Genomic DNA, 23477 nt, shown 5'->3' with positions numbered 1-23477 from the left:
AATAATAACATTTCTAAGTGTGTTTAAAAAAAACCCAATTATTGTTTAAAGTTGACATGGCAGATGATTTGGGTTAAACGTAAGCGGGAACTCCTCACATGCTTTGTTGTACAAACCTCCATCCACATGTAAACCCACTTTATCTCTTTTTGGGTCATGAGGTTGCTGGAGCCTGTCCTGGCTACTGGTGGGCAAAGGCAGGGTAAACTCTGGACACATCTGAGCAACAACCATTATAACAGTATAAAAGAACTGAACTGAGTGACCCCCCCCCCCCCCCCCCGTTCCAAATGAGAACTAGTTCCAAAAAGCCAAAAATCCCAGACTTCTATAAAGAAACAAACAGCTTTACTCAGTCATTCTATTTGTCAGAATAACCATTCTTGCTCTACTATTTTTTAACATGTTCACAATAATTCTAATTTTTTTTTATGATATTGTTTCAGTAGTTCAAGTTACTCAAGTTGCAAACCAACCAATAAGATGCCTGAATGAAAGAAGGAGATCACATGTCAAAAGCTTGAATCATCTGATTAAATTATATTTTCTTACTCCTGATTGGCAAAAGTGGTTGCCATAGAAACGGTGATTAAGACCAACACGGACCAATCAGTCACTGTTTACTGACATCGTCTGGTTCCAACGTGGAAATATGGACCATTAGCCATTTTCTTTGGGTGACATCACAGTCACTCAGTCCAGTTCTCTTATGGTCAACGGTAACGACAAGTGTTGCCGTGCCATTGATGGAACATTGTGAGGATTAGTTTTACAATATATATTAGCTTTTTAGATCAACTAACACATACTTCACGAAAAGACTATAGATCAGTAAAAAGGGAAGCTTCATCCTCTTCATCATTTGTGAAATGCAGTGTTGATGTCATGGCTTGGGAGGTCCCTGTCTCTTTGTCTCCCTCTTTTGGCTATTTATCGTATTGCAGTCCGCTGGCCTCTTGCTGCTGCTTTCAGTTTGTACTCCACAGGTGTGCCTGATGCAGCGACTCTTGACACACCTTCAACCCAACTGCACTCACCCTGGTTGACCCACCAATCCGTCAGGTAACCTCTAGTGCAGGGGTCAGCAACCTTTGTGACATGAAGCATCAATTCCAACTATGATGTGAACTTTACAGAGAAATACCGAAACATTTCAAAACAGCAGGTCAAATAGCTTTTTTTAAAAAAAAAACATATTTAAAAGATAAAATATAATTACTGCCATGTTTGTTTGAAACAAAAAGTACTGAATTTCACACCTAAAGCAATGGGAACGGATACATCAGGAAAAAATACCATCTTCTCAACTTTCCAACATGAAAGAAAGGCATGTTTTGGTTTATTTCATTTTTGTTCCATGAGAACACAGGACCTGAGTAACTTAATGTTACTTCTGTGATTATGCTTTTATTGCATGCAAAATTCAATCATTTAACCTTTTTGCAGTTTGCTTATTATAGTAATGTACATTTTTCACAAGTGAACAGCGTTTTCATTTTTTTCACCCCCTAAGTAAATAAAGCGGTGATGTGCTGGATATTACCTTAATAGCTGTAGTATTCATTTTAAAAGGTGTTCACATTTGGTAGAACAGAAAGAAAGTCTGAGTTTAATTAGACCTGGCTTGGTTTTTCTTCAACTAACTGAACTGTGCACTCATTAACGGGTGCAACATTGTGCACGCTTCTCCCTCTCACGCATGCGCTCACGTTCTACCCACAAACACTCATTTCACCCCACCTGTCATCTCCTCAACGGCGCACGTTCATTTAGGCTGCGTTTCCACTGCAGGTCTTGATGCCCAAATCCGATTTTCTGACTATATCCGATTTTTTTGACGACCCGATTACATCATCTCTTAAAAGTGACCCGTATCCGATTTTTGCATTTACACGTGATAGACCAAACATGTAATCAGTGAAATATTCCTTACGCAGTAAGTTACTGTAATACATTACTTTTGTCTCCCAACACTGGTAATGAAGTCACAGTCCCACACTGAGAAGCAGAATTATGTTGGGAGAACTCCAGAATAGTTGAATATTTTTCCTACAAGAGTAAAAATGTATCAGGAAAATAAAACTGCACATTCCCAATTTTAATCAAACACGATTTTTTCAAATATTGGCACCAACCAAACATTTGAGTAAATTATTTTTCCTGTTGTTTTTGCTATTTTTGCTCAATTGTTCATTTCGACTATGATTCAATTCATTGTGAAATTTAATAGAAAAAAACAGAAGAGTGCAATTTTAAACATCTTTTGCTTCGTGTTTATTTTATTCAGAGGTCAAAGAATGGTCGAGGCTGATTTTTTTGGAGTGTAATGATTTATTAAACAACTGATTCACATCATAATTTTGTGGTTGCTGATCCCATTTATAGTCCATGTTGGTTCATTTTGAGCGATCTGATTCTCTGACCTAAAATGGATTCAGAACATCTTTTTAGCCCAGTTAGAACATTTTTATCTGAACTCTTTGAACTTTAAAGAAAATCTTTATGAGAATTTCCTTTTTCTGTGAAATCAATAAAGACTTGTTCAATCAGAACTAGTTTTAGAATTTTATCTTCCATTTTTGAAGAGATATTGAGTTGGATTGTGCTGTGAGCTCCTCCTGACTGGAGGCCTCAGCCAACAGGAGGCTTGAGTGGAGGTCAGAGTCTGACCTCTGGAACGTCCCTGCCGCTCTGCAGACCCGAGGAGAGTTCATAAAGATGTGAGCTGATGGTCTGTGTCAGACTCCGGCTGACGAGCACAGAGGAGAATCCTCGGGGCCACCATGAACTCCAGCCGTTTGTGTCTGCTGCTGCTTCTGCTCAGCGGCTGCGCAGCCGCTCGTGAGTGCAGATTTGTTTTCTTTTGATGATTTCAAAGAATCCTCCGGTGACAAATTATCCATTTGAATGTTTACTTTTAAATCTGCAACCTGAAAGCAATGATTGTTTAAGTCGGTATTTGTGCTCAGTGTGGATTAAGTGAACTCTTTGGTGACCACGTCTTGACCTTCTGTCTCATTAACTGCCATTATTCTGGCTTTCCTGCTGCCAGAACATCTGCTTTAAGGCCTTTAAGACATTTAGGTTTTTTGTAGCTTCCTTGTCGCCTGTACAAAATCAAAAAAGTGATGAACAACACATCTGACTGAATACAGTATGTGTTTACATGTACGACTCTTGTGTAAAACACAGATTACTTTGAACTGAGACATGGTGGCTTAAGAAATGATTTGCCAGTAAGAGTATTGGCAGATTGGTTTTGTGTATCAAAAGTTCATATTCACCTCAAACTAAAATGCATTTAGAGAAAAACAGGTCTTTCTATTTTTGTGAAATGTTACCGGTTTGTGTCTTACATCACAGTAAGAAATGTGTACCTTTGAGCTTTTTTCCAACCTTATCTTTTGCTTTCAGAGAGCCACGGTGGCAGCCGCGAACAAACGCCCATGTGCATGTGTGAGTAACCCTCCCTCACATGACATAACCACACATTTAAAGTCTACACCCAAAAAATGTTTTTTTCTTTCTTTTCTGAGGGTTTTCCTGCGGGCTCCTATCTTTCAGCACTGATGGTTGAAAATCCTGCAGGTTTTAAAACAGCTAGAGTCAGCAAACAGAGCGGAGAACAAATCAATGCAGGTCATTGAACTGCTCAGATACCACTGCAGATCTTGTGATCTGCCCCCCACTTTGCATCTACATGAACTACTTCTGGTTTAGTTCTTATCTGGCTCCTCCTCGAGCTTCCACAGAACCGATCAGGTTTCCACCGAGCCGAGTCTTCACCTCGCTGACTCTTTTATCGGAGCAAGAAGAAACATGAAGTTCGTGGGTTCCTCCTAGTTCCTCTCTTGTCTCTCAGATTGGTTCTGGTTCTGCTCGTGTCCATCTTGTTTATAAGACCTGAATATCTTGGCTTTGATTGATTGACTCAAATGTTTCAGAGAAAGACCACAATGATAGAAGCCAGGGCTCCAAAATCGAGTTTGAAGATTCAGATTCAGGCTTCCTTTTTTAAGGCCGTGCCACGCAGCCACTATGTACATTTTGCACGTTCTTCACGTATAAAATTGTTGTTTATTTTGTGATACATGTGTGATATACATTATTCTTAAGTGTTTCCTGTGTTTTTGTCATACGTTGATGTGCACAGATGTCCGTCAAGGCTTTTGGCCAACGGGTCTTTGCGTGAATTCATTTTTGAGCTATTCATAATTTTTGATTGACAATAACGCAGTTTATGCATATTTACATGATAGTTTATATGAAATTATTACGTAAATCTTACGTAATTATTTGTGACTTTTGAGAGATGCATTTGGAAATTTGTGGCTTTTCACAACCGTTCCACACATGTCTCATGAACTTTTCACACATGTACCACTGATGACTTTTACATAGCCTATACATATAAAATGACATCATTGATGCAGAAACTTTGGGACAGATTTAGCTTTTACACTGGTTTACGTGTTCTTTGCATGGTTTATTTGTACATCTCACACGGGTCTAAAGGTGGTTAAATCATGATACATCTGTGAAAATTTCACGTAAAAACCAGAACTTTTTTTAACTTTTTCCATGTATATTAACCTATGACCAATTTTATTCTGTGTCATATGCGCAAAATGTAGGTAGTGGCCTTAAGGTAGGTGACCCCGTTGAGGTACACAGCAAAAACAGGCACCCAAGAAATAAGTAAAAATTCTTACATTTAAAATTAACTATTTAAAAAAGTAAAATAAATTGTCAATTGGGTCAGAAAAGTTGTCTAACCAAAAATTCTTATTTGAAGAAAAATTCACCAAAATGTGTTTCCTAAACTAAGTATATTTTGTTATTTTATAAATAAAGTTTGATTTGATTTGATCAAAAAACTTACTTGATGAGATTGTTTTTCTTGACACAAAAGTCTTTTTATTCACTTATGTTCCGTTTTGCAGCGTATGCAACAGCAAAAACAGTTCCTTACTCAGGTCCAAAAGGTCTTGGAGCACTAAAGAACTGCTGCTGAATCAGGGTTTTGTCCGGTGAGAAGTGGATCTGTGAATCAGGGGCTTGCTGTTTCTGAGAACCACAGTGGTGTAATGCCATAAGGAGGAGGCTAAGAAGCAGTAAAGCATGCATGAGAGTGGAGAAATATCAGAGTCCTGAACCACTGAGGCGACAGTCAAAGTAATGTACACTTCGTGATGTGCTTGCAGTGGAGTCCAGATACAGGGTCAACTGGAAATATGTGTACCATTACAGCACAGAGAGCCATAACAGCGTGGTGGGGACCACCGGCTTACGAAATGGTCCGAAAGTCTCCTGTCAGGTAAAAAAAAATAAAAAAAGAGTTTGTACTGATAACTTCTTATCTGAGGCTTGACTGCAACATTGCTCTGCAGGTCCAGATCGAAGTTCCCCACACATGCTCGTTCATCATGCACACCAGGGACTGCACTCTCAGTGAGGCGTCTGCTGTGGACCCACAGGGCCAGCCCGTCTACAGGCACGCACTCGGTTCTGACACTTTCAGGACCAGAATGGAGAGGTGAGGGATGACCTTTCCTGGTGAACTTTCCAGGAAAAAACTGAAAGAGAAGAATTTAGGATGAGCTAAAGTCTGAAAAGAACGCTGCAAATTTCAGAGCAAACTTTATATTTCAAACTTTGACAGTGGTAATTATTCTAAGGAATACGTTCATGCAGAAAAATTCAGAAGCCATCTTTCTCTCTGACAGATTGCCTTTACACACCAAGAAATGTTGATGCAGAAATTAATTTGTTTATGAAAAATCATCTTTTAATTAAATTCAGCTTTTCTTTTTTTAAATTTAAAGTAGAGTCATGACCAAAAGCAATTTACTGCCCTTACTTTCAACAAGAACAAATACCACTAACAGTAAATTCATAAACTTTTTGGAACTTCTGCTCAAATATTATGACACTTTATCTTAATCCAAATGGTATCAAACTGTCATTCATGCATCCATCTTTTTAGCGTGCTTACCGGTAATTCCTACTGGGGTCAGGGGGATGCTGGGGCCTATCCCAGCTACTGTTGGGTGAAGGCAGGGTCCGCCCTAGACGGGTCACCAGTCAAGGACAGGGGCTCAAACATTCATTAACTCTGTAAAAGTATTTTAAAATATGGTAATCATCAAACAGGTGAACATGTTATCACCAGCAGGGATAAACCCAGGAGCAGGAAGACTCGAACAAAGCCAGAAGATTTCAAGGTTTCATTCATAAACCCAAACAAGAGACAGGATACAGGGGTGTATTCCAGGAAGCATGTTTAAACTAGCCTGACTTTAAGCCTGAACTCTGGCTGAAATCCGCCTGAACTCGCTTACTCTGGGTATGTCGGTTCCAGAAGACCGGATATGAGTTGGCGTAATTACGCTCGACTTGGTAACCCTGGGTTAATGCACGTGCACAGCAGGTACATAAAGACATTCTCAATGGATCGCCGATTTCCGGAGTCACCATGGAAACGCGTGGAAAAAAAATAGAGCACTATACTTCAGAGAGACAGAGTCTGAGATTAATGACGGTATATGAGGATTATACAAAAAAGTAACACGGCTGCATCATCAAAAGAAAGAGTTTCTGCTTGGAGAAAAAGAACAGACAAAGTAAACACACAAGATTCTGATCTCATTTCCATTTTCCTTGTGACGCATATATATATAACTTATCCAATTTTGCCAACTTAAATGAATTACTTCTATTGGTAACAAGTATTTGAGTTAAATTTATTCAACCTAATTTCTGATGTCTATAAAACTCAAAAACTGTTTATACAACTCAAATTTACATATTTATCTAACTAATTACTCCAATTCAATTAATATTTTTTCCATCTTAATTAATTAGAGCCGGCAGATATTCAAATTTTTATAAAAATAATAAAACAACACACTCTATGCACAGTGCATACAAAGTGCATACAATCAATTTGGTAATTCCCATCAGTGCTATTACATTTTTCATTGTGGGGGTGCTATATAAACTCATTATCCTCTCCCTTCCTCTCACTTATGGTGCAGAGACATAAGCTTAATAGGACAAAATAACTCAACAAAACACGGTGAAACACTGTAAAACAGCTAAACAACTAAACACATTTGGTCAAAAACCCACACTTAAACCCAAATCCGTCCAGACAGGCAAAGGGAATGATATCCCAGAATCCTTTGCGGTGCCGATCTAACAGCAGCACCAAAGTTACACCTACTTAATTGAATGAATTTGAATGAAAGGAAAATAATTGTCTGAAAACTATGTGTTATTTTTAAGGTGACCTAACAACAAAAATGATTTATCTTAACTGAAGCAAATAATTAAGTTAGATCAAAGTAAAAAAGTTTCTCTTTCCAACATCCATACGTGGTCTTATCACCCTCTCATGGTGGAAAAAGTATTATCTGAGCTTCTTCATCCACTAAATCATCTTCAAATGGACACGCCATGCTGCTTCACCTCTCTGTAAACAAACTAACCTTCAACTAAACCAGGGGGGTATTCCAGAAAGCAGGTTATGCTAGCTCCCACGGTAAGTTTGAGGCTAAGGAAGTTGATAACCTCAGTTTTCGGTTCCAGAAATGGAGATATGTTTCAGGGTAGGTCAAGTTGCCATGGCAACTCATGCTCTGAAAATAACCTGGTCTGGAGCAGGTTTAGTTGAAGGTTAGTTTGTTTGCAGAGAGGTGAAGCAGCATGGCGTGTCCATTTGAAGATGATTTAGTGGATGAAGAAGCTCAGATAATACTTTTTCCACCATGAGAGGGGGAGAAGACCACATATGGATGTTGGAAAGATAAACTTTTTTACTTTTATCTAACATAGTTATTTGCTTCAGTTAAGATAAATCATTGTTTGTTAAGTCAGTTTAAAAATAACACGTAGTTTTCAGTCAGTTATTTTACTTTCATTCACATTAATTCAATTAAGTAGGTGTAACGTTGGTCCTGCTGTTAGATCGCAACCGCAAAGGATTGTGGGATACCATTTCCTTTGCCTGTCTGGACGGATTTGGGTTTAAGTGTGGGTTTTTGACCAAATGTGTTTAGTTGTTTAGCTGTTTTACTGTGTTGTGCCATGTTTTGTTGAGTTATTTTGTTCTACTGTGCTTACGTCTCTGCACCATGAGTAAGAGTGAAGTAGAGAATGATGAGTTTAATCAGCACCCCTACCGCTTGACAATGTAAATACTTTGATGGAAAATTCTTTAATGAATTTGTGCGCTACGTGCATTTTTTCCCCGTCCTTTTTATTATTATAAAAATGATCATATCTGCCGGCTCATACTAAGACATATGAGAGATAAAGAAATATAATTAATTAAGATTGAAAAAAATATTAATTGAATTGGAGTAATATGACATTTAGTTAGATAAATACATAAATTTGAGTTGTATAAACAATTATTGAGTTTTATAGACGTAAGAAATTAGGCTGATTAAATTTTACTCAATTATTTGTTACCAATAGAAGTAATTCATTTAAGGTGGCAAAATTGGATAAGTTTTATATATATATATATATATATATATATATATATATATATATATATATATATATATATATATATGCATCACAAGGAAAATGGAAATAAGATCAGAAACTCATGCGTTTACTTTGAGTACTTTACGCTAACTCATATCCGGTCTTTTGGAACCGACATACCCCGGGTAAGCAAGTTCAGGCGGATTTCAGCCAGAGTTCAGGCTTAAAGTCAGGCTAGTTTAAACATGCTTCCTGGAATACCCCCCTGCTCCACACCAGGTTATATTCAGAGCATGAGTTGCCATGGCAACTTGACATACCCTGAAACTTACCTCCATTTCTCGAACCGAAATCTGAGGTTATCAACTTCCTTAACCTCAAACTCACCGTGAGAGCTAGCATAACCTGCTTTCTGGAATACCCCCCTGCAATGATTAAAACAAAACAAAAAAAAAAATCATCACTAGGGGGCAAACCATAACACAAACAGCAAAACCTAAAAAATAAATTAGAATTAAAAAAAACCCAGCAAGACCTGTCAAACATTAATCTGCCTATAATATAACCCGCGGGATCTCCAAAGTGATATTGACAGCAGCTCATGTTTGAAAGCAAACACGTATGTTTTTTAATATGTGATCCATTTTTTATTTATTATTCTTGTGATCACAAAGTCAGCAGAAAGCCAAGCCAGTTTTTTTCCTGCTTTCTTTTGATGCAGCACAAAACAAGTGGATCCTGATCTGGATTTTGAGTCCGAAAGTGAGAAAACATTCAGCCTGAACAAAAATCAGACTCCTGAGTCGGCTGTTAATCAAACAGACCGAGACAAACTAAACCAGACAGATTTATGTGCAAAAAGTAAAGAATATTAAAAATGTAGCACAGTTAAAAGGACAATTGTTTTAACTGTAGTAAATTAAATGAGACTTGCACTAAAGTAGTTATAAAAATCATCACTTAGTTTAATGGGGGAGGGGCTTGAGATGACCTTGACTCAGCCTGTATTTTTTTAGCTTTTTATTTTCGTTTTCAAATATACAAAATCACAGACAAGCAAAACAAACAGTTCAGGTGCTCTTCAGACCATTACAAAATAGAATGAAAAAATACAAGTGAATAAATAGTTGCCAGTTACATTCTATTCAATTTATATTTACAGGCCGTCCAAATAGGACAACTCAGCCTGTATTTGACTGTTAACTCAGTTTCTGTACGTAGAACTTAACTGCCCACTCCTCGGTGCTTTTCTTGTCTCCCAGGAGCCCCCTGAAGATCACCATGGAGGGTCCCGGCCATGTGCAGCTTTACCCTGACTCAGACGAACCAGTTGACATCCTCAACATCAAGAGAGGGATTGTTTCTGCTCTGATGGAGGGAGAGGCCAGCGTCAGTGTTCTGAAGTGAAAGTGCAGCAGATGCAGCTGCTAAAGTCAGACATGAGCTGAACAGGTCCTTGTTCCCTTTCAGAGCACGTTGCACGGTCAGTGCTTAACTCAGTATGAAGTGAACTCGAGGCAGGACGCTCCCACTGGCTTGACCTTCAGCAGGGATCTCTCCCAGTGTGACCACTTCTATAGCAGGAGGCTCACCAACAGCCCCATGGCTCTGCTGCAAAACCTGGTGGGTGTTGTGGTTTCCTGCTGTTCGGTTCAGAACAGAATCATGTTGCTGACTGACAGCACGTCTGGCTCCATAGGCAGTTTTTTTTGGTGTCTGCTCATGTGAGTGTGTCTGAGTTACGTTCATGACTGGGTCAAAGTTTGAAAGCGCTTATCAAGCCTTCAGCAAGAGAAATGCACAAATATGAGGAGATAATTTAGTCAGGTCATTGACTCTGCAAGGAAAGAGCTGAAGTTATCTAAGAAAGAAGACTTTCCATCCGAACTGAAGTGACGCAAAGAATAAGATTATGTAAAACAAAATCGTAAAAAAATCATTTCAATCAAATGAGAAAATTTTTGCAAATCTTATTTCCAGACACACTAATGTGCTGCAGCTGATCATTATGATTGTTTGATCAAAGCCTAACTTTTTTGTTGGGATTCACTTTAGCTAGAAATCTTACCGGAAGATGTTCAGGAAACTACCTTTAGTGCATTTCTGCATAAACCCCCCTCCCCCCCAAACACAGACACACATACGCATACCATGATTGAAAAAAAGTGATAAAATAAAGGAATGTAGAGACCTGGCTTCGTCCTGAAGTGGGGAAACGATATTTTGGGGACATGTCCACATCAGTGACCCCCCACCCAAGTTCACAGAGAACACTACCACAGAACCCCCCAGATCCGATTAAAGAGTCAGACCCAGGAGATCCCATTGCAGCGACCCCGTTCACTGAGAAGGGTCAGTCACCGATGTGGAGGATCCCTCAGAGGAAAACACTGGAGTTACAAATAAAATGTAAAAGAAATTAAATTAAAATATATTTAAAACATGAACAAGAAACAAATGACCATATACAGTACAGACCAAAAGTTTGGACACACCTTCTCACACAAAGAGTTTTCTTTATTTTCATGACTATGATAATTGTAAACTGAAGGCATCAAAACTATGAATTAACACATGTGGGATTATATACATAACAAAATAGAAACAACTGAGAATATGTCATATTGTAGGTTCTTCATAATAGCTTTTGCTTTGATTACTGCTTCACACACTCTTGGCATTCCCGTTTCATGACATCGACCTAGAATCGGCCTCGGCAGCGTGTCTGCGTTTCACCCACGAGTTTGCCGATCACCTCTGTCTCCATGGAGAAAGTGGGTGTGTTTGTTAGCCTGGGGGCGGTGCTGGGGGCACAGACTCTTCCTGGAAGGGGCTGTTCTCACTTGTCAATGTCACCATGTGAGGATTCACTCGTTTTCATGGATTTGGAGGGGCTGCTGCTCAGAGCGCATGTTTTAGAGCAGGGGTGCTCATTACTTTTCCGCCCGGAGGATTAAAAAGTTTGGGCATCCCTTTTTTAGAGAAATGCTCAGAGATGTGTGAACGGACCAGAATACCACTTTGGGGTTGTTTATAGTGAGGAATTAACATTATTTTACACCTAAAAGCTTAAAAAGTTCATTTTGCACACCAAATGCCCTTAAATGTTGTCTGATGTGAAAAACAAAGGCAAACGCAAAGACAATAAGAGCAAAACCTAATGAAAACGTATGCCGCCAATTTTAGTTGATCAGATTTTAAAAGCCTGATATTAAATATTTTTGAATCTGTATCATTTCGTGTGCAGCATCATCCCATATCAAAACTCATCAAAAGCACTCAGAGCTGCAGCTACCAGTTTGACAACAAGGGAAGTCACATCACCACGGCCACCTGCACAGAGACACACACCTACCTACCCTTCTTCCACAGGTGAGTCCATACCTGAGCATGTGCAGCGCTGAATGCTTCTGCCCGGCTCACTGTCCGCTCTGTCCCTCAGGGAGAACGGGATGTCGTCTGTGGTGACCCAGGAGCTCATCTTTCAGAGCATGAAGAGGATAAGCAGCAAACCGTTTGGTGAGCACATATTTCAGTGTTTCCAGGGAGATTCAAGCTGCAAAATCTTAGGTTCGGGCATGTTGAGGAATTAAGTGAGTACAATAATCTGTTCTCTGTTTTTACAAAGCATCAGTTTATAACCAGGTGTGTCTCAAGGCGCTACGCAAAAACACAAAAACAAACAAAATAGACAAGAACAAGAGCGGCCCCAGGACTGAGCCCTGAGGTACCCCACAGATCAGCTTTTTAGGCTCAGCTGGTATGTTGTTTGCAGACACTAAAGCTCCTGACAACCAAGTACGAGGAGAACCACTTTAAAACTGACCCAGACAGCCCTAACGGATCGAGCAGCCTTATTAGCAGGATAGGTGGTTAACGGTGCCAAAGGTCAAGGAGAGGTCCAGCAGAACTAGCACTGTACAGTTCTCGGAATCAGCAGACGTTAAAATGCGACTACATGTTCTCAAGAGCGCTGTTTTAGTGGAGTGGTGTGCGGAAGCCAGACTAAAAAGTGTTGTTAATGTTATGATTCTCTGGAAAAGATGTGAGCTGTTCAAATACCAGTTTTTCAAGCAGTTTGGCCATAAACTGCTTAGCCTTAACCTGGTTGGATAAATCGATTCATCATTACACCCCTGATTCTTCATGATTTTGAAGATCGGTCATGACACTGTTTGGTCTCCTGAATTTCCGGCTCTTCATGAATCAAGGGGCTCACAGACTGCAGAAGATGAATTGCCTTTTGAGGAGAGTAACATTTTTGATTGGAATTGTGCAGGTGTGGACCCGAACCAGGCCAGGCCTCTCCACTTTGAAGACCTCCACCACAAGTCTCCAGTCCAGACCACGGATGCTGTTCTGAGCAGCATGCAGGAGCTGGTGGATTTAGCAGGCAAAGGGCAAGGCCAGAGGAGGGCCAGCCTCTTCCAGACGCTGGTGTCCAGCATGCGAGGCCTGAGGAATGAGACCCTCAGCCAAGCGGCCTCTGACATGGTGAAGATCTCATCCTGGCTCACGTTCCAGGCACTGTTTCAGTGCGGGACCTCAGAGTGCACCAGCGCCATTATGCAGATTATCTGGACCATTGATGGCGTTTCTCTGGAGGTGGACGCTCTGGTTTATGGGCTGAGTTTGCAGCCGGACCCAGATCGGGCTAGAGTAAAAGACATGCTCAGCATGGCACAGTACAAGCAGAGCAAGGCCATCATGTATGCTCTGGCAAACACAGTGAAAAAGTGAGAAAAGGGTCTGAGGATTGAAGAAAACTCTGAGGCCCCCGCAGCTGCTTTCACCTTCCATCTGCTTTCCACAGGTTTTACAAAGGAGAAGTGACTCCTGAGATCACAGAGGTCTCCACATTCATGGAGCAGCTCTTAAACGACTGTTCCAAAGAAATTCCAGACACTGCCTCTGACTTCTCTCCGGATCCTAAGGAGATGTCCTTCCTCGTACTCAGGGTACTGAAAGGCTCTCAAAGATCTGAGAGTTTTGTATTTTCCTCCCCTGTTAGGAGGTCCGTCTTAAGGTGCTCAGGCTAACTCGTTTTTTGGTCTCCAGGTGGTTGGAGTCATGGCTCAGGCCATGCAGGACAGCAGCCCCAGCCTTGTATCCTCTGTTTTGCGGTGTTCACAGAAAACAGACCTTCCTTTAGCAAACCAGAAAGCAGCTCTCCGGACCCTGCAGCAGATGGACATGAACGATGAGGTACAGGTCTGAGGCCACTGAGGACCTCTCTGTGCAGCACAATCTTAAAAACCTACTCCACTATTCCATCTTTTGATTTGTTGTAAAGGCATACTTAGTGGTCTTTTAATAATTATTGTGCAGTTTTTAGCCAAAATAAAAAAAAAACTGAGTGGCTTTCTAGGACATAGTTTCTGTAGAGCAGCAGGAGTTCATAAGATTTTCACCTCTGAGTTGTTGGGAGCCAATGATCCAGCCCCAACCCTAACTCCCCCCAGTCCGGTCACCCATAACTGAGAGCTCTCTGTTTTCCATGCTTTTTCCACTAACCTAACATTAGCAGTGCAACAAAAATTGGGAGTAATAGGAAGACGAAGGAAAACGAAGATGTTCTTTCCAAAGATCTTTTTTTTTTTTTGGTCTGCTCCTGATTCACAACAATTTGAATACAGAAATACTTTATTAAAAATACAATTTTAAGCCTAATTGTCTTTACATATGTCTTCCATCATCAGAATGTTGTCATGAGAACACGTTAAAAGCACTATTTTCATTGGATTTGGTATTCAAATGCTGCTACCTAGTGATGTCATCAGAAAGTCATAGGATAACATTGGCAGCCAAACAGACAACAGTGTTTATTTTAAAGTTTTCTCTCTATCTCTCGACTGTTTTTCTGTACTTTACCCCCTACCCCCTTTATCTTCTGTCTTGCCCTCAACCCATGTTTCTTAACCCCTTGACGCATATTGATGCAAATAAGCATCGAACCACTTTGGCTGCAAAGTTGTCTTAATTTAGCACATGAGCCTAGATGAAAGCAAATGTAGGCATTTTCAGAGAGGAAAAAATAAGTTAAGCTTCAAGGGGTTAACTCATCTCTCCATGTCTTCTTCCTTCTTTTTCTTTGTCGTTTGGTCCACAATCTTAAACAAAAGAGAAAAACACACAATAAAACAATTCAGAAAAATTACATTGGGTTTCAAATGTAAAAAATGGTTTATCCAAGGAATATATAAGATAACCTCAGTTGGAAAACTGTTTTTCCAAAACAGAAGGTTCTCAGCTTCTGTCTGTTTGCTCAACTGCTGAAAAGATGAAAAAGGAAATAAAGAAGCAGACAAAAGAAAGAAAAGATGTTGGATGGATGCAGAAACAATCAATTCACGTTCGTGTCTTCTCCATGCTCCATTCTCCTTTTTGCTGCTCTTTCAAGAGGCCACCACAACAAATCATCTGCCCCCATCGAATCCAACCTCGTCCATGCACTAGTGCAGTGTTTTCCCAACCCTGGTCCTTGAGGAGCACTGTCCTGCATCATTTCAATTCTACCCTGCCTCTGCTGAATGCTATTATTAAGCTTCTGAAGAGTTTGATAATAAGCTGAATCAGGTATGCTTCACCAAGAAGAAATGCAGGACAGTGGTTCCTGAAGACCAGAGTTGGGACACACTGTACTAGTGGATGGTACGTCTTTAAAACTTTGAGCTTCAAACAATCTGTAAGAAAGCTGCTTTTTAAATAAAGTTTGATTTAGCTTGCATCAAGTAGTCTGAATTTTAAAAATTCAGACTACTGGTTTCTTGTGCACAGATCAGGAGCACTCTCATGGAGCTGTACCGGGACACCCAGAGTCCACTTGAAAAACGGATAGCAGCTTATTTGGTTCTGATGAAGAAGCCCGACCGAAGTCTTCTCAGAGACTTGGTGAACAGCCTGATGAAGGAGAGAGACAAACAACTGAGGAGCTTCGTGGTCTCCTACTTGAACAACATCCTTCGCTCTGAGGACCCTCAGATGCTCCAGTGAGTGACCAAAATAAACTAACAAATGAAGCATTTTTACCTTGATGTAAAATCCAGCATAGTTCTTTCACTTTCGGCTTTTCCCATCAGGGGTCGCCACAGCGAAACAACCTCTCTTATGAGGATGAGTCGCATGGTTAACTTGGCAATGTTTTACGCCGGATGCCCTTCCTGACGCAACCCTCTCAATCTAGCCGGGCTTGGGGCCAAAATCCAGCATAGTGTTATAAATATTTTAAAAGTTATCCACAACATCTGTACCCCCCTAGGCAGTTCTCCAGTTTCCAGGGCAGCATTCAGTCTTTCTGCCAATAATTTTGAAAATCAATCTAAAAACGTTTTAAATTAAGTTGTTCTATTTAACTCTCTCTCTTTGCTTTAAATAATGAAGACTTCTTCCACATTCAGTACAAATATATATTTGAAAAATAAATCTGTTTGAAATGAGGTTTATACCTTTAAACATCACTGTTCTTAAGTGTCATAAAGTCCACAGTTTTGTCACTACCCCATGTAGTGTTCAACAAAAACTCCACCAAACACTAAACTGCAGGTGTAGAGTTTGGTCGATCAGGTTGATCCCGCTGATCCTGAAGGAGGCTTCCTGTTAGTTTCAGGATCCACTGTTGTGTTTTATGCTGCCTGATCTCTCTTCTTTTTATTGTTAATCTTGTTTTCCTTTTTGATGTAGAAGGTGTCCTTGAGCATTTTGAAAAGCTGGAGACCAAAGAAAAAGACCCCCAAAGAAAGAAAAAAAACAAGTAATGAAACCTGTACTTTAACATGGAAAACTGAAACTAGGTCAAACAAAAAGGTGACAAAACAGCCGTTGGCACAACCACCATGGACTTAAACACAAAGACACAACTAATTACAGCCACAGGACTAGCTGAGGGGGTTACAAACTAAGACCTGGTGTAAAAATGACTCTAGAAGAGTCACAAAGCCACACTTCACACTAGCAAGATTATACACACCTAAGTTGCCCAACGATTAATAAATATAATGGCAGAAACTGTCACATTAAAAGGCCATTTATTAGCTGTTAGACTGGTGAGGCAAATTTGAACTCCAGGCAGGGGCCAAAGCAAATGAAGACCCACCTCTGTATCCTCAATAAAACAACTCTAACCTTAAAGGAAACAACAAATTTTTTTTTTTGATTAATCAAACATCCAGCATAGATAGAGATTTATGAGTACAAGAAATAAAAAGAAAATAATACAGATACATTAAAAACCCATCCTTCTCCCTACAGAATCAAAGCGGACATAGAGAAGGTCCTGCAGGGTGAGCTGCCACCTCAAAACAATGTCTTCCATGGACTGTCGCGCAACTACAAGATGGAGTCCCCCCTGGGCTCAGTGCACAGTAATATCATCTTTGATGGCAGAAACACACTGCCAAAGGAGGTGATACTGGAGGCCACCATGAAGGCTTTTGGCTCCAGTTACGACATCTTTGAGGTAAAATCCCAAACTCTAACTTCCTTTGAAACCAAACCAAAGACACCTTAGATACCTAAAATCTCCCCATTCAAGGTTGGAGTGGAAGGGGCGGGATTTGAGCCAACAGTTGATGCTCTATTTGGGGAGAAAGGCTTCTTCTCTGAATCCATCTCCAGACTTATGCGCTTTTTAGGTGATAAAACTCCACTGCTCAAAGAAGTTCTGGATAGAATTTCTCCTCATCAGGAGAGAATGAAGAGACAGGTGGGAGGATTTTCATACTCACAACATCATCAAACATTGCTCCTGATTTCATTTTTATTGTTGTTTCATTTCAAGGTGACAGAGGACCACCTGAAAGCCTTCAAAGGCATCTTTCAGAAGCTGCTGCAGGATGTGCGCTTGTCTGAAGCCCCTGAAGCCACCGCCTACCTCCGGCTTCTGGGAGAAGAGATTGGATATTTGAAGACCAGCGAGATGCGAAACATTTTGGAGGGTTTCTCTTTGTACTACCATATTTTCATCCGGGTGCTGCCTGCACAGGTCAGAGCAGCTTTATCTTATCAACTCCATAAGAGGAATCACAGTTGACATTAATAAAGTTTAACTGAAAACATACACTGCCCGTCCAAAAAGAAGTCACCACCCATACTTTCTAGAATAATAACTGCGCTGCCTGAAATCATCAGCTCTGAAATGGACACATTTTCAGCATTAAGAGTTTTCTGAAACTACAGCTATGGATTAGGAACAGTTTTCTACCAAAACTCAAAAGATGGTGGGGAACTTCTCTGTTTTCCAAAGAAAAAGATGTTTTTCACAATCCAGCATCAAATCAAGATCATGGCTGAAATTGAATGCAACTCCAAACCAGTGAACATTGCAGTGCTTTGACAAAAAATAAGAAAAATATAAAATTTGAAAGTTGGTCGGGCAACGTAAGTTAGGTTTTCACCCAAAACAGAGCATCGTTTCCTGAAAAAGTCTCATCTGTATGTCTTGTCAATGAAAATGTTTCAAAGCTGTATTCCTCAATAATGTACTGTAAAATTTGTATCTGTGAGAGTAGACTTGTTTTTTTGCTTACAGCATAATTAGCAATAAGCTTTTTTGTGCTGTTCAATCTTTTTTTCCCAAAAGGCTTTCCTAAAATTGACATCTAGTACTGAAAATGAGCTGTTTTTCCACTACATCTTCATGGAGAACGCCTTCAGTTTACCCACTGCGTCTGGTTTCCCTCTGACCTTCTCCCTCTCTGGTGTGCTTGCACCTGGCGTCCAAGGAGGCTTGATTCCTTCAGCAATGGTAGGCACCTCATTGATTTAGCTGAGATATTCTGCTTCCTCTGTTTGAATCCTTGTTTATTGCAGCAGTGTGATACTTGAGTGCTGAGTTTTAGTTCAGATCCCAGTAGCATAGCTCCGGTTCAGTTTAGCTCAGTTCATAGCATGGTCTCAGTAAAATTTCAAAAGTGGGTTCAGTCTCTTGAGAGACATGTGTGTAGAGAATGGGATTTACAACATTCTAGTTGTCCAAAATGTAATGCACTTGCAATCTGCCCCAGAGCGTCTTCACAGCAGGTAACCAAAACAGAGTCCATTTGCCCCTAGGGGCAGGTTGGTTTGTCTGCTGTGATTGCTATATTCTTCACTTGGACAATAATAAAGGAACCATGCCGAGGCGAGTTGTTAGAGGTGGTTCAGAACTTGGTTTGGTGCCTTGGCAGGGTTTGTTTCTTGAGATTTACCACCTGGTTGTCGTCCAGCTATCCCTTTCCCTTCTGCTGCAGATATTCTAAATCACGTGTGCTCACATGAACTTAAATTATCCACCTAATCAACAGAGAGCATGCAGGTTAGCTGGAAAACAAGTAGGGTTGTGGATCTTAAATTACAAGGCTAGGCAGCAATGACATGCACCGTACCACAAACAATGCTCGTGTTCTATTTTTTTTTGTGTGTTACGTTTGAGCTTGGTCTTTTGTAAAAGAATTACAGTCTGAAGTATTAATAAAGCTAATTGGAATAGAATGAACAGCAAGAGCCGTAAAGTAACAGTAAAGGTCTTAAGCAATAAAAATCAGAGCCCCGTACAAAGAGCAGAGAGTTTTGTGATGTGTACAGTAGTTAAAGTGACAAAATATTTACCATATTGGGGGTTGGTATGTACACCTTCACTTTATGTTGCTTGTTTTTATCCTCTTTTTGCCATGTAGACTAGTTTGTCCGTCATGCCTTCAGTTGGCCTGGAGTTCATTACCCATATGGGCGTGGACATCCCAGACTATGTGGATGCAGGTATTCAAATGCACACCAACATGTACCACGAGAGTTCACTCAATGCTAAAATCTCAATAAGCCGAAACCAGGTCAGAGTTTGGATTCCTGCTCCTACGTCCAACACTCAAGTTTTCAGCATCAGGTCAGTAGCTCCTCTGATAGATTGGACAAAATTTGAAATTGGATCTCACACTAGGTTTGTTTGCATGTAGCAACCAGCTACTGTCCATATCCTCTGGTCAAACAAAGGTTGTGCCATCCCTATTGGAGGATCGTGTAGACTCAACTGACTGTCACCCCTTTTTAAGGGGGTTAAACATCTGCACAATCGTGCGTTACTCCAATGGTTCTTCAGATAATCAAGCCCCGTATTACCCTCTGAATGGAGACATGAGGTAAGAATAAGTGTTCAAGATTCTGGTTATTTAAAGAATACAAGAAATCCAAACTAGCTTAAACTTGTCTCCTCATCACTTTAGATTTGCAGTTGAAATCCAGCCAACTGGAAAAGTGTCAGAGTACTCTGCTACCTTCACAGATGAAACACTAAGAGAGGGTAAAAGAGGGCGACATAAAGTTGAGTCCCTGAAGCTTACCTTGAAAGCAGAAGGTACAAGTAAGAAAGATAACTTTTCAAATCCTTTTACAGGGACACATCATTCAGAAGGAAGACATTAGGACACCCTGATCATGTTTAAATAGATTCACATTTGGAGCAGCAGTTGTTTCACAGATAACCACAGATATGATATCTGAGCTGCTTTATTTTTTAGTAATTATTATTTTATTTATTTTTAAATCGTCAATGCTTGTTTTTATATGTTGTTGTGTTTTAATTTAAAGCACTTTGTGATATATTTTTATATGAAAAGTGCTTTATAAATAAAGTTTGATTTGATTTGATTTGAACTGTGTGCAATGTGGAAATGTCCTTACAAATAAAAGGTTATCATGTTTTATCTAACCTTACTTCTTGCTGTTTCTAGGAGAAGAACCAATGGAAGCCACAGCATCTTTAAAGTACAATCATAATAAAAACCTAATCTTAACCGAGCTTCGTATTCCCGACTATGATGTCGAAGCAGTCACAAAGTTAGCAGTAACTGACAGTGAATCTGGTGAAAATAAGCTTCGAGGGATCACCATTGACATCACCAACAAGAACATCCCACAGCTGACATTTGTTGGACGTGCAAGGTATGTCTGTTATGCAGTTATGGGGAAAAGTGACAAAATCTGTCCTGTAAAACTCAAGATTCTTTTAAATGTAGATTTGATACTCTGAAAGAGGCCCTAGTACAGATCCATGTGGACATTCCCCCGCTGAAAAGCAATGGGTCTGTCCTGGCATTCCTGAACAAGGATGAAAGTGTTCTCTTAGACGTTGAGACAGTTGCTCTCCTCGCTGGGACTTCCTACCAACAGAAAACTTCACTGAGATACGGTAACTGTTGTCCACAGTAAAACGGAAACATTTGATTCAGATTCAGTGATCTGTATTTGGAAGGACATACTTTGATGTTGTCTTTACAGATGAGGATAAGTTTGAAGTGGAATTAAAAACTCATCTTAATTCAGAGATAGAGAAAGTTGTACCAAACGCAAAAGAACATCACAAGCTGCTTCAGCAGTACGTAGATGATCTCCTGGACCAGAGGGTAGCAAAGACTGATATGAAACTACGGCACATAATCACCAAGGGTATTGAGGTAAATGCATAACTGTTTTTGGTCAAGAAAAAAAACTGTGATAATTTTAAATCCAGATCAAATTATAACGCTGTGTTGATTCATGCTAGAAACCAACTGTTCTTTGAAATTAAACAATCTTGAGCAAGAATTGCCTGATTTTTGTGAGCCATCGAATGAAGAGTTTGATCATGACATACAGGGTGCTTCCTTACAGAATTTTAGTCACTTGCATTTGTTTAATTCATGACCTATGCCTGTCTCAATTCCTTCCACATTTCAATTTGTATATCAACAAGACTCTTCTAGTCTTCTCAGTGTATGAACTAAAACGTTTCCAGACTTTTGGATTTGATAGTCTGGTGTTGGTGAGGAAGAACTTTGAACGCACCACCCTTTAATGTTGCCACCAGAATCATTGTTTGTAGGACACAGCTGCCTCGGTTCAAAGTCATGAAAAGCTAACTATCAACAAGCTAACACAGCTCAGTGAATCAGAGGTTTTATTGAGCTGAATCATTCTCATTGTTGTGTATGCACAAAAAAAATCAAGTAAATATCACAACATTTACAATTTTTCAGGGCATACCAATAACCGATATTTCCGCTGCAACTTTGGCCAATAGCAGATATTTGCCGATACCGTTATTTGCATGTCTGGAGTAACACAACGTTTACATTTCCTTTGTGTGTCTTAGTAGAAATGCACAACTTCACTTTTGCTATTCAGTCACATTGTGCTTGACTTTTTTAACATACAGCAAGGGATCTCAAAGGAACAAGTATCACTTTAAAGCGTTGAAAATATATCTGAAAACATTTAGACAATTTGACATAACTGTAAACCATAAGGAGGAACATAGAGTGACATACAGAAGTGGAGGTAGGAGTACTCAGGTGGACTACATCCTATGTAGACGAGGTCATTTGAGAGAGGTTAATGACTGCAAAGTGGTGGTAGGAGAGAGTGTAGCCAGACAGCACCGCATGGTGGTGTGTAAGATGACTCTGGAGGTCAGGAAGAAGAAGATAGGGAAAACAGAAAAGAAGACCAAGTGGTGGAAGCTACAGAATGAAGAAACTTGTGAGGAATTTAGGCAGAAGTTGAGGCAGGTCCTGGGTGGTCAGGATGAGCTTCCAGAGGACTGGGAAACTACAGCAGAGATTATCAGGGAAACAGGTAGGAAGGTGCTAGGTGTGTCATCTGGAAAGAGGAAAGACGGTAAAGAGACTTGGTGGTGGAATGAGGAAGTACAGGAATGCGTCCAGAGGAAGAGGTTGGCTAAAAGGAAGTGGGATGTAGAAAGGACTGAGGAAGGTAGACAGGAGTACAAGGAAGCGCAGCGTAGAGTGAAGAGAGAGGTGGCAAAGGCCAAACAGAAAGCTTACGATGAGCTTTATGACAGGTTAGACACAAAGGAAGGAGAGAAGGACTTGTACAGGCTAGCCAGACAGAGAGACAGAGATGGGAAGGACGTGCAACAGATAAGGGTGATTAAGGACAGAGATGGAAAGGTGCTAACAACCCAAGAGAGTGTACAGAAAAGATGGAAGGAGTATTTTGAGGAGCTGATGAACGAGGAAAATGACAGGGAAAGAAGGGAGGAAGATGTGGTTGTTGTGGAGCAGGAAGTAGCAGAGATTGGAAAGGATGAGGTTAGGAAGGCTCTGAAAAGGATGAAGAGCGGAAAGGTCGTTGGTCCTGATGACGTACCTGTGGAGGTATGGAAGTGCCTAGGAGAGACAGCAGTGGAATTTCTAACAAGGTTGTTCAATAGGATTTTAGAGAGTGAGAAGATGCCTGAGGAATGGAGGAGAAGCGTTCTGGTCCCGATCTTTAAAAACAAGGGTGACATGCAGAACTGCAGCAACTATAGAGGAATAAAGTTGATGAGCCACACAATGAAGCTGTGGGAAAGAGTAGTGGAAGCCAGGCTTAGGAAGAAGGTGGAGATTTGTGAGCAGCAGTATGGTTTCATGCCCCGTAAGAGCACCACTGATGCCATTTTTGCTTTGAGAATGTTGATGGAAAAGTACAGAGAAGGTCAGAAGGAGCTGCATTGTGTGTTCGTAGATTTAGAGAAGGCGTATGACAGGGTGCCGAGGGAGGAGCTGTGGTACTGTATGAGGTCGTCTGGAGTGGCAGAGAAGTATGTCAGAGTAGTTCAGGACATGTATGAGAGAAGTATGACGGTGGTGAGATGTGCTGTAGGTCAGACAGAGGAGTTCAAGGTGGAGGTGGGACTACACCAAGGATCAGCTTTGAGTCCTTTTTTGTTTGCTATGCTGATGGACAGGCTGACAGACGAGGTAAGACAGGAATCTCCCTGGACAATGATGTTTGCGGATGACATTGTAATTTGCAGTGAGAGTAGAGAGCAGGTGGAGGAACAGCTAGAGAGGTGGAGGTTTGCTCTGGAAAGAAGAGGTATGAAGGTCAGTCGTAGTAAGACAGAATACATGTGTCTGAACGAGAGGGATCAAGGTAGAAGCGTTAGGTTACAGGGGGCTGAGGTAAAGAAGGTGCAGGAGTTTAAGTACTTGGGGTCAACAGTTCAGTGTGATGGGGATTGTGGA

At 40.5% G+C, this 23477-nt stretch overlaps 1 protein-coding gene across 3 annotated transcripts in view; it reads left to right on the top strand.

Moving 5' to 3' along the window:
- Positions 1-2527: 2527 nt before the first annotated feature.
- LOC101156458 (apolipoprotein B-100) overlaps positions 2528-23477 on the top strand; it is a 36340-nt gene continuing 15390 nt past the window's right edge. For 2 of the 3 annotated variants that reach the window (XM_020699653.2, XM_011492426.3), the window contains exons 1-22: positions 2528-2841; positions 3415-3456; positions 5205-5317; positions 5391-5536; positions 9759-9885; positions 9967-10119; positions 11744-11868; positions 11939-12015; positions 12776-13232; positions 13310-13454; positions 13555-13701; positions 15274-15485; positions 16744-16951; positions 17027-17197; positions 17273-17476; positions 18074-18238; positions 19149-19354; positions 19425-19607; positions 19692-19828; positions 20199-20409; positions 20484-20656; positions 20746-20921. In XM_020699653.2, coding sequence (XP_020555312.1) covers positions 2784-2841; positions 3415-3456; positions 5205-5317; positions 5391-5536; positions 9759-9885; positions 9967-10119; positions 11744-11868; positions 11939-12015; positions 12776-13232; positions 13310-13454; positions 13555-13701; positions 15274-15485; positions 16744-16951; positions 17027-17197; positions 17273-17476; positions 18074-18238; positions 19149-19354; positions 19425-19607; positions 19692-19828; positions 20199-20409; positions 20484-20656; positions 20746-20921 — 3636 coding nt within the window. In that variant the 5' untranslated portion in view covers positions 2528-2783. The remainder of the gene's footprint in view (positions 2842-3414; positions 3457-5204; positions 5318-5390; positions 5537-9758; positions 9886-9966; positions 10120-11743; positions 11869-11938; positions 12016-12775; positions 13233-13309; positions 13455-13554; positions 13702-15273; positions 15486-16743; positions 16952-17026; positions 17198-17272; positions 17477-18073; positions 18239-19148; positions 19355-19424; positions 19608-19691; positions 19829-20198; positions 20410-20483; positions 20657-20745; positions 20922-23477) is intronic. The other variant, XM_011492427.3, reaches the window with a different exon arrangement.

The sequence above is a fragment of the Oryzias latipes genome, chromosome 22, assembly GCF_002234675.1.
Source record: "Oryzias latipes chromosome 22, ASM223467v1".
NCBI classification, from domain to species: Eukaryota; Metazoa; Chordata; class Actinopteri; order Beloniformes; family Adrianichthyidae; genus Oryzias; species Oryzias latipes.
The sequence above is the reverse complement of the archived record's forward strand: the minus strand, read 5'-3'. Positions and strand labels throughout refer to the sequence as shown.